Source organism: Agelaius tricolor, unplaced genomic scaffold, assembly GCF_023055355.1.
Source record: "Agelaius tricolor isolate 1412-34295 unplaced genomic scaffold, bAgeTri1.0.p SCAF_1, whole genome shotgun sequence".
Classification (NCBI taxonomy): domain Eukaryota; kingdom Metazoa; phylum Chordata; class Aves; order Passeriformes; family Icteridae; genus Agelaius; species Agelaius tricolor.
In genome coordinates, this window is record NW_027269261.1 from 38,327,387 (window position 1) to 38,339,930 (window position 12,544).

Consider the following 12,544-nt stretch of genomic DNA (forward strand, 5'->3'; position numbering starts at 1 on the left):
GATTTTTACACTATTTGGGACTCCATAAGTTATCAAATGGGAAACTTCTGATTCTTATAGCAGCAATTTAAATACCACGTTCAACAGATATAGAAGTAAAATGTAACTTCTTTTAAATGTCTTTTTTGGTTAAACAAAAGGAAGTTTTGTGCTCATTTTCACACTGTTATAGCTTAGTGACAGTAATGTAGATTTTAATTAAATTACCCATTTTAACTACCTTGTTTGTAACTACTAAACTGCTTCTTCCAAGTAAATACTTCAAGGTGTGAGTAACCCAGGTGCAAATGGTAGAAACAGTACTTAAAAGTTCACCCTCAGCATTCCCTGGTGCTCTTGAGGAGTTTTTCATTACTTTGAAATGAAGTAGTAGGGCTTCTGAGTGCACAGAGAGCTTGCCCAGGTCTCTGATAACACACTTGCCTTTGTTATTTTTGTTGTCTCTTTGAGGGTAGGCAGTAGAACAATATCTACCAGTTTGTTGTCACACCATGTGTACATGAGCTGCGCCATTAAGTTGTCCTATTTCCCATAGCTAAAAGATGCTCCATTTAATTTCCAAGCTATAGTTAATCCCATAACTAGCAAAAATACTGCATAGATGCATTTTTCTTTTTTTTTTTATGTTCGGCACAGATTTCTAGATTTCTATTTTTTTTGTGCTTTCTAGCTGCTTTATTATTAAAAAAACCTATAAAATAACTGTTTTTATACACCTTATAAATGATGTGAGCAATCTTGTAAGTGTTCTGAGGAGGTGCATGTAATTTTTACATCAATAGCTGAATTCCATAAACAGGATGAGTAGGCAGCAAATTTACGGACATGAAAGACGTATAAAGATGGGTGCTGCAATTAAAAAAAAAAAAAAAAACCACAAAAAACCCAAAACCAGATGTAAAACCCCCAAACAAAGCAGAAAAGCAGAAGAAAAAAGACAAAACCAGAGCAGATTTTTCAGCTACTATGATGTTCATGAGAAGAGGAAGAAAATGGCATTGAGATTTGGGAAATAATAAAAAGAGAAGATTTTTCATGTTGGATTATAATTTGTTACTGTATTTAATGCCTAATATACGTTTTTCCCCCCACAGAAATTAGCAGAGTACGGAAAGACATGTATAACGACACATTAAATGGTAGTACGGAGAAGAGAAGTGCAGAATTACCAGATGCTGTGGGACCTATTGTACAGTTACAAGAGAAACTATATGTGCCTGTAAAAGAATATCCAGATGTAAGTATATCTTTTTAGTCCCTAAATAATTTTTTGATCCTTGTGGTCGTCTTTAAATGTAAATTTCATGTGATGCTACCCTTGGATCACGCTGAGTTGCTTTGGATACTAGGGAATCAGTGTATGTTCCCCTTTGCTTGATTTGCAGTGAGTGTGAGTGGAAGAAGGTTGTGTTAAATACCAAACTAGTTATGGATTGTTAAACCTTAGATGTAAGATCCTAATTATCTTGTTCATTCAGTGTTTGCCATCCTGAGACACTTGTGAAGTGAATTTTAGAAGGAAAGTAGTTCTTGGGATGGTGCTTTTTTCTTGGTGTGTCTCTAAGTCAGCTGCAGAATGCTTTGGAGCCCTTTAAAGACCTTTTGGAGACTGTACTTAGTCTCAATTACTATTTGTCCCATACCTGTGTAACCAGTTCTGTTGCTTATAGAAGTGTCTTTATCTCAGGGTTGGTTGTCCTGTCCTCTCCTCTTTCCCCACCCTGCTTTAGCAAAACTCTTTGCTTGCCTGTCAATATTGTGCACTCCATGGGGTGTTCTGTTCCACTGTGCACTTACCTTCTGAAGGAGAATGTTTTGAATTTATCTAATTTGAAGTGTTTCTAAAACCTACTTGGGAAGAACAGTCCTTTCAAATTATACCAATCTACCCCAACTACCTCCAACTGTTTTCATTCATCAGTGACAAAATAAGAAACCACGTTATTCTTTCCAGATAGAATTTACAGGTTCTGTTGCAGTAGAGGAGTGCAGGGTCCAAGTAAGGAATTTGCACATTAAAGTGATATAAAGTGGAAGAAAGTACAGAACCGCAAAAATGGAGGTAACACTTGTGTATTTCTGTGGCTTTTCTTTGTATGCTTAATTAGATTAAGCTCTCCAAATGGATTTTATTATTTCAGTTGCTGTTTAGAACATACAGGCCTCTAAATAAATCTCACTGTGCCACGTTCCATTAATAAAATTAAGTGCAAGTCCTTACTCAGAACTCAATACTTAGACAAATATCTTTTCTCCCTTTTCAAGTTTTCATGTTGTTTTGTTTTGGCTTAAAATACCTGTTTTGGAAAAAGTCTTTGGGAAAAGGAATTTGCATTGGCCTAAGGACATCTCTTTCCTCTTGTATTGCATTTTTCTTCCAAATTAAACATATGTGTGTCTGTATACATCTGTGTATGTGCATACATGTCCCCACACCAAAACCAGTAATTCTTTTGAAACTCCTCAGTGTTACAGATTTTTGAGAGCAATTGTCCTATGCAGTTGTTCCACAGAGCCATGTAAGTAGCTCTGGACTTAATACCTCCAGATATCTTAGAATTATATTGCTTAGTGGCTTTTTAAAACATTGCTTAGTTACTGAAATACTGGTTTTATAACTTGACAGTGTATTCTTTGTGAAGAGTTGCCAAAGATTTTGTTATAGTTTCTACAGAGCTTGATGTCTGCTGTACAAGGATTGAAAGAAAAAGTGTTGGATTTCCCTTAACTATTAAGCTGCTGTTCTAGAAATCAAGGTTTAGTAGCTTAGGTCTTCACTGCCAGTTAATTGTCAAATACAGTGTAAATGAGCAGGAAAGAGTTTGTCTCTAGTTTCTGACAAAGAAATGATTTCACTAGCTACTGCTAGCTCTTTGTTTGCTTTTAGAGGAATGGCCTTGAAGTGGTCCCTAATTTATTTTAATAAACCCTTAGGCATTCGGAAGTTGGAGAAGCTTGTGATTTGTGTGCATGTGACCCAGAATAAAAAGGCTGTTGGCTCTTGTGAGATGATGTGAAGTGTGTGCTAGAAAATGGGGAGCTTCTGCTGCTGTGGTGGGACCTGGTAGTTCAGGCTTCACTGAGGAGCCAAGCCCCGTGTTCTCTGTGTGCTCCTGTATTTGTTCATTGCTACTTGGAATGGGATCTGCCCAACCTTAATAATTGGTTAATCAACTAGACTATACCACTACCTACAAATAAAAAGCTGTAATTCAGTATGGAGGCCATTTCTAAAATCTTGCTGCAAGTTAGAACCTTAAGTAACCTGCATTAAATTCAGGCTAGCACAGCATTTAGAAGGTCTGCAGTACAGCGATTCCAACTTACTAAAAAAAAAAAAAGTGTAAAATTCACGGATAAGTATTAATTTCACCAGTGAAGGTAAATTTGTGTGTAAAGAGAGAAGTTGTTACCTGTGAGAATTTTCACAACAGTATATGAAACTTCTTACTCATATTCAGCAGTTAATTTAGCTGTTACCAGATATAGGAAAGGCATCCTGTATAGACTATGAGAGTGAGTTTCTCAGATAAATCTAGTTGATTCTTCCTATTGCCATAATTTTCTTCTGACTGTCTTGTGTGCATTACAAAGATATAAAGTTGGATAAACCTAAAGTTGCTCAAAGAAAAGTGACCAGAAACTGGTTTTCTGATGTATATTTAATAATATTTTTACTAAGAGAAATTTAAAAAAAAATCAGCAAAATGTTAGGATGCTCTAATAAGCTTTTGTTATGGTAAATATTTTTGACTTAGAATTTTGAGGATATTGTTTGGTTGACTGTAGTGAATGCTGTGTAGTACTATAGTGCCATTTTGTGCACAGAATCCTAAGTTACTTGTGATGCATAAAAATAATGGTCTAGTTAAAGCATAAGTTTTAACAAACATGCTTTATATATGTGTATATATAAACATACACAAAAGATGAAACAGTAAATTTTCTTAGCCTGCATCACTTTGATATTACTGTTTTACTGTGCTTTGGTTATCCACACAAAATAAGAATCTATAAACTTAAAAGCTAAAGGAAATCTATAAAATCCCCTGAAGGCTCCTAATTTTTTTTTGTACTAGTGCATATTGAGTATTTTTAATCTAATATTTATTTGAAGGCCATAGTTAATGCAAGGTTCAACTTGCCAAAAAATTAATTGACTGAAACAGCCTGTAGTTTTTAAATGCTGACTGTGCAGAGTCTGAATTTCTGCTTCTGTACTAGTAAGTGGAAGATACACAAAAATCTTGCTAGGCAAGAATTAATTTTCTTTGTGTGTTGTATTAATAAGGAGATTTTTTCCATTATGTAGTCACAGTCTGATAAATTGTGTAACTGCTGGGATGGTCTCCTTTGTGGCACATTTTTTTTCATAGGAAGTTACTGTTATGCAATTGGGTCTATTTGTATTGTTTTCTTCTAGCACCCTTGAAAGGTGTTTAAACTTTATAGAAATTTTAGTATTAAAACTGAGATTCTTAGCTTTTCTGAACCATGTATATATGCTCTTGAAACTTGAGACAGTACTTTTGCAGAAGGCACCCAAGAAATGAAATTCCATTAATTGTCCATATTTTGCCCTTAAGTTAAAAGTGAGTTCTCTAAAGAGTAATATTTGTACGCTCATGTAAGTCTTTGGTGTTACAGTTTGAAGACATTTCCAATTCATGGAGAAATAACTTCCATCAGAATTTTAAAAAGTAAGAAGAAAAGATGTCAGAGAAATTGTTGAGCTCTTAAGAAGCAGAACAATGGAGGATAAGCTATTGTTTGTGGGTGAATAGTTAAAAGTCTTTAGCATTTCTTATGCTTCAGATAAATGATTAATTTTCTCAAATTTCCCTAGAGAGATGAGACCAAACTTTCTGCCTGATATCAATTTAAACAGTTCTTGGAATTAGTACCTACAAATGTTGAACTGAATAAATGTTTTTTTTTTCTATTATAATCATGGCTTTATTATTAATAAGTACCCTGTTCTTTCTGATTAATGTGAAATTCTCTGTTGGAACTCTTCTGTGCCTCTTCAGTAAAAATGTAAGAACTCAGTAATTATCGCATCTAAAGTAGCGTGTCCTTTGAGTATACTGCAGCTCAAAGGGCAGCAGTGATAAACAGCTTGTGCATTCTTCCTGACCATTTTAGTTAAAGCTGTTTAATTAGTACAACACAACCATCAACACAGGGACTCATTTTACTATGGGGAACTTACTGACAAAGTGTTTAAATCCTTTTTCAATTTGTAATATCAGAGTTTAATAGCATGCCTAATATGGATTAGGAAAATGATAACATCTTATTTATTTATTGTTCTGATTATTTTACTTAAGCTTTTCACTCCCTAGTGGTAAACAGGGAAGGAAGCTAAAAGACTAGGCCTTGTTTACCCTTGCAATTTGAAGGAAAGAGAGAATATAACTGATCACTGTACATAAACTTGGGATACAGAATAATGGCGGGGCCGAAGGAAGATTTGGAAAATGGTCAGCTACTGATGAAAGTACAAATGTATATGAAGATACTAAAGTAGTTTGATTGCTAATTTTCAGTCTTAGTAGGGTCATTGGAAAAGCATTTTAATGGAAGTAATGGGAACAAAGAATTTCATTTTGATTTTGAACTTTATGTATTAATGAGAGGCCTTATGCGCTCTGGTTGTGCATGGTAAGGATATGAATTGAGAAAGGGCCCCTTTGTTTAGATGCTGTTAAAATGGAGACATGCCTTAATATCAGTATGAAGATTTTTTTTTTTTACCCCCTCTATCTAATGTTTTATTAGATATCCTTCCATTACTCACCATCTGAATCACCTTTTGATGGGTTTTCTTTTAATTTTTTTGAACCATGCTAAACACTCAATAGCTGGTTTGGGGGATTTGGGGTTTGTTGTTTTTTGGGTGGGTGTTTTAGTTTTGGGGTTTTTTGATGCAGGATGACATATGTTGTCATAATTTAATTCATAGATAAGCTGGTCAAATCTCCAGAGCACGTTTGTACATGAGGCAAAAGGATGGAACACAGTCTAAAATACATTGGAATTAAAAATCCTGTCCTTTAGTCCCTTACAGTAATCTCGCAGGCTGAGCAGCAGCTCAGCATTACCAATTAACTTGCTCCATATCTCCATTATTTTTTCCCTCTTAAACTCTTGAAGAATTTAGTGGAATTAAGTCAGGTGATTGCCTTGTCATTTATCTGTTAATGTTCTTCTTCCCATTTTATTCTTAATATTTTTGCTGTTTGCAAATCCTGTGGTCTTTCTGTGTGTGTAAATAAAAAGAAATGGAAGGTGGAGTGGAAGTAAGACAGGTAAAGTAAGAGCTTAGTAAGTAGTATTTGCTTTGGTGATGTTCCCCTTAATATATTTCAAAGTAAATTTAGAAATCTGGGAGAAGAAATGAATTGTACTTGGTAGTGCTAGGAAAGCTGAACATATTTGTTAGGACACCATGTTTTTATGTTGATGCTTGTATTAGTAATGTCTTAAAATTAGTATCATAATATTAAACTCCTAGTTTTATATGCATTTTGATACACATGCCATGTACAGCATGTGTATGACACTCCCTGAAGCATGCAGTGGAATTTTTTCTTTTTTAATCAGTATACAGGTCCAGCTTGTACCCTTGTAAGGGTAGGAGTCCCCTAATCTGACATTAACAGCTGCTGCTAGACGTTTGGGTGCCTCTCTTCTAAATGGATGAAGAAGACTGTGTGTATATGGGGAAGCCAAGTACAAAAGGAGAATGGTAGTCTAGAAAATCAGTCTAAATAGTTTGAAGATACCTGTTACTTTTCTGTGGATGAAATGACTAAAATGATTCTAATAAATTAATTATATTGAAAATGTTTAACTGTGGGAATTGCACAATTTGAGGTTGCAAAGGAAGTGCCCAGTGGAACTTCCTGAAATAGATCTAGCAGTCAACATCCATCGTGATTGGTTTTGCTCCTGTAGTGCCTTTCATTTTAGCTCATCCCATTTTCTGTGCAGTCAGGCTTTCACTGGGCAATCTCTTAGCTCTTGCAAGACTTAAGTCTAGGAGAGCTGGGTGCAAATACAAGTAATAAAAGGTCAGCTGTGAGGCAGGTATTTGTGACATACTGATTTTGTTTTGTTTTATATTTTTTTTTGTGTTTTTTTTAAAGTCTGTTCTTTGAAATGTTTATTTTAGGAAAGAAGGATGTTATACAGAGATGAGGATGTGCTTCAGCATGATATTTTTGCTTGCTATTGTGAGGTCAGGTACTCTTGGGTACACCTGCTGAACTTGCTGGTAGTTTTTTGTGAATTAATGTCCTGTGTGCTTTAACTTGGATTGGAGACTGCAGTAAACATGGAAATACATAGAGTAAGTGCTGAAACAATACTTAACAGAGCAAGGTAGTGCTTGTGTTTAAAACACATAGGTGAATTTACAAATTACTGTTTAGACATCAGAATCCTTAATAGTTGTACTTTGTTACTCAAAGTTAGGAGCTTCCTTCTGCTTTAGAGAGTGGAAACAGACTCCTGAAAGATAGGGGATTTGAGAGGCACAGTGTTTTAAGGAACGAGGAAATACAGAGAGAAAAACCCTTTATTGAGGATTATTTTCCCCCCTCTGATTAGCTGACAAAAGGAGAATTATAGCACTAAGCTGTAATACTTCCCCCAGAAACTTAACCTGGCAATTATAGTACCATGCTGTCTTCACCCCCTCCCCCTGCAGTGGTCAGTCAGCTTTTGACACATATATTAAATATTTCTTCCTTTTTAGCAGCTCTGTAGTTTAGGTATTACTGTTAGTATAGTCAGAATTTTATGGAGTTGCCCTTGCAAAAGTAATTTGATGCTTTCTAGTCAGAGGACAGCATGAGTTTGGTAACTTCATATGGATAGGTCACTGAAATGCAAGTCTTAGCTACTTGTGTTTGCTCTGTGTTTTGCTGGGATAAGATGGCACATATCTATACTATTTAAAATAGTTTTGAGTTCCAGTCAGAATACCAGCTTTTCTTTGTATCTCTCATAAATCATATGCTTAGGTAAAAATCAATTTACATGCCCTCAGTGGTAAAAGGTCTATTGTTTGTTACTAGATTAAATCTGCCCACAAACCTTGAAGGTGCATATTAATTTGAAGGAAAAAAGAATAAGTTGCCTTTTGAGCAACATGGTTGAGTTTTTTTGGAACAGGTGTGCTGTTTTGATATTATGCTATTTCTGAAGTTACTAATGCATTTAAAAGTGTACATCACTTGTCAAGGAAAAGTTTTCAGTGTAATGCTGCATCTATAGCATTTATTTCTGATCTGAATTTGTTCCATATTTCAAAAGAATAGAGTTGTTTTGTTCCTTATACATGTCTCATTAATGTTGATCACTTGGTTGTCTTATATATTTCTTGAGGGGCAGATAGTACACAAATCCAGCTTTGGGAATAAACTTTCCTTTTATTTACTTCCTTTTTTCATGTTTTGTTTCATTGCTTGAGAATGCCTTGGTTTGGAATGTTGGATTTAAAATAAAACACTGATGCTATGTCAAGAGGTGTCTTATGAGATTCAGAGTCTCTGTAGCTGTAGTATGGATCTACTTAATCTATGAAATTAGTCTCTGCTATTTTTTAATGCTAATAAGAACACTAGTTGAACACTGTTGTTTAATTTCAGTCACTTGGCATAATACTAATTCAGTTCTAAGCTTTTATATGTTTATTTTCTCTTTAAGAGCAGTTTCTAATAGTGAATTCTGTGAAGGCACTGATTCCTTTTGAAATTTGCTGCACTACTTTGAAACTGAGTGAATTCTTTTTCTTTTCAATACACTTGGTAATCTAAGAGAAATAATTTTGCTTGATGAAGAGCCAGTTACTTTTTACACCTTATTTGCACTCAGTTCTCTCTTATTATATCGTATAGCGCTTTTTCTCTTCAGGCAAGCTTATGCACCTGTCCTAATCGTGTACATTCATCCACCCAACACTTCAGTTGCTTGGGTTGATTACTGCATTTTCAGAACCTTTCTGTCTTTTTAGAGTACTGATGTAAGCTTGATCGATATCTCTGAGCTGTGTGGTGTATAAACACTCAGAGCATACTGACCCAAAAATTCGAGTTCCTTCAATTGCTAACGTTGTGATCTGTGGTGTCAGAGGACACTGAGGGCTCTGCCCTGTGGTCAGTGATACTGCTTGTTTTGGGAAGATTATCAATTAAATTGTGGTTTGAAGTTGTTTTAAATATGCAGCAGTTTAACAGATTATTTTTTTTCCTGTGAAGCACAGGTGGTCTAAAAATGTGAATGGTGCATTAAATAGGTGTCTCTGTATTGCTGTTCCATCTGGAAATGACCTGTTGTTATACTGCTAATGTATTTAAGTACTGATGGTAATGAATATATTACTCAAATCAACATCTTAAATGTCTGGGTCATAATACTTAACCTAATTGCTTGAATTTTATAATTTGAACTTACTTGAGAGTTTGATTACCTTTTCTTAAAAAAAAATGTTACTTGCATTAAAAGTAAAGCAAAATTGATGTCATTCAACACAAGTACTCAAATAGTACATCTTGGGCTTCAACGTCTTTTGATTTTTTTCAAATTATTCTAGTCATAATAATATTTTGCACATCTTTTTTTCTTCCACAAGTGCAAATGTTGCCCTTAAGACTGGAAAAATTGTAAAAAATGGCCTTTGTAAAAAATTGTAAACAATGGCCTTTGAGTCTTTGTGAAGGACTACACTTCTTTCTGTGAATCAGCTGAAGGGCAAGCTAAAAGCAAAAGAGATGTGAAACTCTGGCTTTGTAATATGGGGCTGGAACATATGAATCTCTAAATCCTAAGTCACTATAGAAAGACAGGCTGACATGAAGCACATCTCAAAGCCTTATGATATAACTCTTTCTTCTGCTGTTTCTCCTGTGATAAATATGGGGTAGTTCCTCTTCTGTTGCAGTGATGTTGGTCATCACAGAACTGTAAGAAGTGGTAGTACCCATCTCCTTACTTAAAAATCACAGAGTAAAAGGCAGAAGTTAGTTAAGACTAAAGCCTGAATGTAGCAATTGTTGATAAACTGCTCTTTTAGTAGTGTTGTAATTGTAGATATTTAGGATAATAGATTCAATATGACTTGATATCCAAAGGTGCTGCTATCACTGTATTACTGGGCTGTAATACTGCTGCTCTCAGTGCTTGATGCTGGCTGAAGCACAGAACTCTGTAGTGCTCATGTTGTGGGGCTTGTACCCTTAAATGCTTCCAACATGTTGGGAGCTTTTTAAGATGTTTCAGGTGCTTTTCAGTTTCCACTCATTTGTCTTTTTATGTATTGTATTCTTACAGTTAGAACACAGACTTAAGGTTTGCCAAGGGCTTTTAGCAGAAGTCATTTAGAGCAAACAAGGCAGATTAGACCTTAAAACACTAAAGGAAATACTGAGCTGTCTTCGGGGTTTCTGACCTGTTCTGCAAATTTAGGTGTGAAATTTGCAAGTTTACTGATTATGGCAGCTGTAAATATATAAAGAAGACTTTTTGTAACATTTCCAGTAGGTGAATGGAATTACTAGTTTAATTTTTCACTTCAGATATGGTTAACACTGAGAAGCCTATCTTTTTCTTTTTTTTTTTTAGAAGAAATACTTGTACAACAGCAAAAAGGCATTGACAGTTTCTAATCTTTTTTTTACACCTGATTGAAGTATATCATTTAAGGTCTGTAGTAGAATGAGAAATGCTACCAGTTAGATAATCCTACTGGGTTTTGTTCTAAATTTTGGAAGGGGGATTTCTTTTGTTTTGATGACACAATTTAAAATTACTTTCTCTGATGTGTTTCATTATTTTCATGGAATGAAATTCTAGACCTAGTTTGGTAAATAAACCCGTAATGAATGTGAAGTAGTATAAACTGTATATGAAGCTATGACTAAGCGTGATGTTTATTTAGAAAGTGAGGTTTTATAGTTCTGCTTGTGAAATACAGGAAGTATTTTCAATATATTTAATGATAGAAATAGGTGCTTCAGAATTTGATTTGTCTTAAATGAGGTAAGAATTCTGATTCAGTTTCCCCTATGAAGGGGAAAATTCAGCTTGTTTCACTATAGAGCTCCTAGTCTATGAATGAGACTGCAGTTGTTACCATTTCTCAAATGTGTGTAAAAGTTCAAGGAGCAAAGCAAAAATTATTTAATATTGGCTCTGATTATAAATTGCAACTTAGTCAGCTAAATTAAGCAATTAAAATCAGTCGTATGAATGAAAAGCATGTTTATGTTTAGGAATGTTAAACACCTTACTTTCTCACTCACTCCAGAAGCTTGATAAACTGCATTTTTTCCCAAAGTATGTTGCTTGAATATGGAAACTTTCATCACAGCTCTAATTGGTAAGGCCTATCTTTAACCACAAAACAATACTATGCATCTTTATCATGGGATTTAGTTGCTTGGTGAGATGTTTTACTGCTTTATTTTTAACTTTGCTTATGAAAGAGTGCTATTATGGAGATAAAAATAGTAATTGCTATTTATATAGTACTGCATTGAGGTCTTCTGATTTGGAAGTGTGCAATTTCTGTTTCCTCTCTTCCCATCTTCCAAGGTGGCAAATAAATACATTTTTGCAGCATAGAATTATAAAAGACTGAATAATTCAGTGTAAAATCTATTGCCTTAAAAGGATGAAGAACTTTGTCTAAAGTTCCAGTCACTAATAAGATAAAATGGTTACTGAGCACCTCTTCTTTGCATAAACCTGAGTATAACTTCAAAACCTGTTTCTGCAAAGTCAGTTTTTCCTTTTGAGAGGAGGAAAAGCAGCTGCATTTATCTGGTAAATTGAAAAAGAGAATAATGTCCCTTATGTACAAGAATTCCATTTCTTCTTAGAAAGAAGATTTCAATTTCTTCTTAGCATTTTTAACTATAGTATCACTATCTGCAATGATGCTCCAACTTAAATGTGTCTTTCTCAGTTCTAATTACTGAGAAATTGAAGTAGTCTACAGCTAAATTGCCAGCTTTAAGTGCCTTGGGTAATGTCATATGTAGTCACATCTAATTAAAAGGTATTATTATGGAAATTAGTTGTTGGACTGTATATCCTGAGGATCCTTTGTTACTGGAATATGAGTTTAATGATGTAAACTGAGGCTTAGAGGGCACTGCTGGATCCTATGGTTAGGCTTGGAGACCGATTTACACACAGCACAACTTGTTAATTCTCTAGATAAATGTGTCATGATTCCCAAGTAGAGCATGGAATTGAACAATTTTTACTCATCTCCTGGTGTTATTGAAACTGATGTCTTGTCACTGTTCTGAAAACCTCATCTTAGTGAATAGGATGAAACAGATTATTCACTATCTCGCTTAAGCATGCCTACTGTTAGATTGTTCACAGGATCTGATTTCCTGAGAGAGTTTCTGTTAACAATCTTTCAATTACTGTTTAAAGGGTTTTATGACCACTTAAAAGAGGGAACTACCAAACTGTTCTGTGGGCCTTTAAATAATTGCAAATGGGAATCTAATGATAACAGAGA

General features: G+C 34.7%; 1 protein-coding gene across 10 annotated transcripts in view; it reads left to right on the plus strand.

Annotated features, from left to right (window-relative positions):
* Window positions 1–12,544, plus strand: part of QKI (QKI, KH domain containing RNA binding) — a 155,846-nt gene that overhangs the window by 35,749 nt on the left and 107,553 nt on the right. For all 10 annotated transcript variants that reach the window (XR_011679714.1, XM_071430503.1, XM_071430571.1 and 7 more), the window contains exon 2: window positions 1,095–1,237. Coding sequence is in view for 9 of the 10 variants with exons in the window: in XM_071430503.1 (XP_071286604.1) it covers window positions 1,095–1,237 (143 nt within the window). In the remaining variant the exon portion in view is untranslated. The remainder of the gene's footprint in view (window positions 1–1,094; window positions 1,238–12,544) is intronic.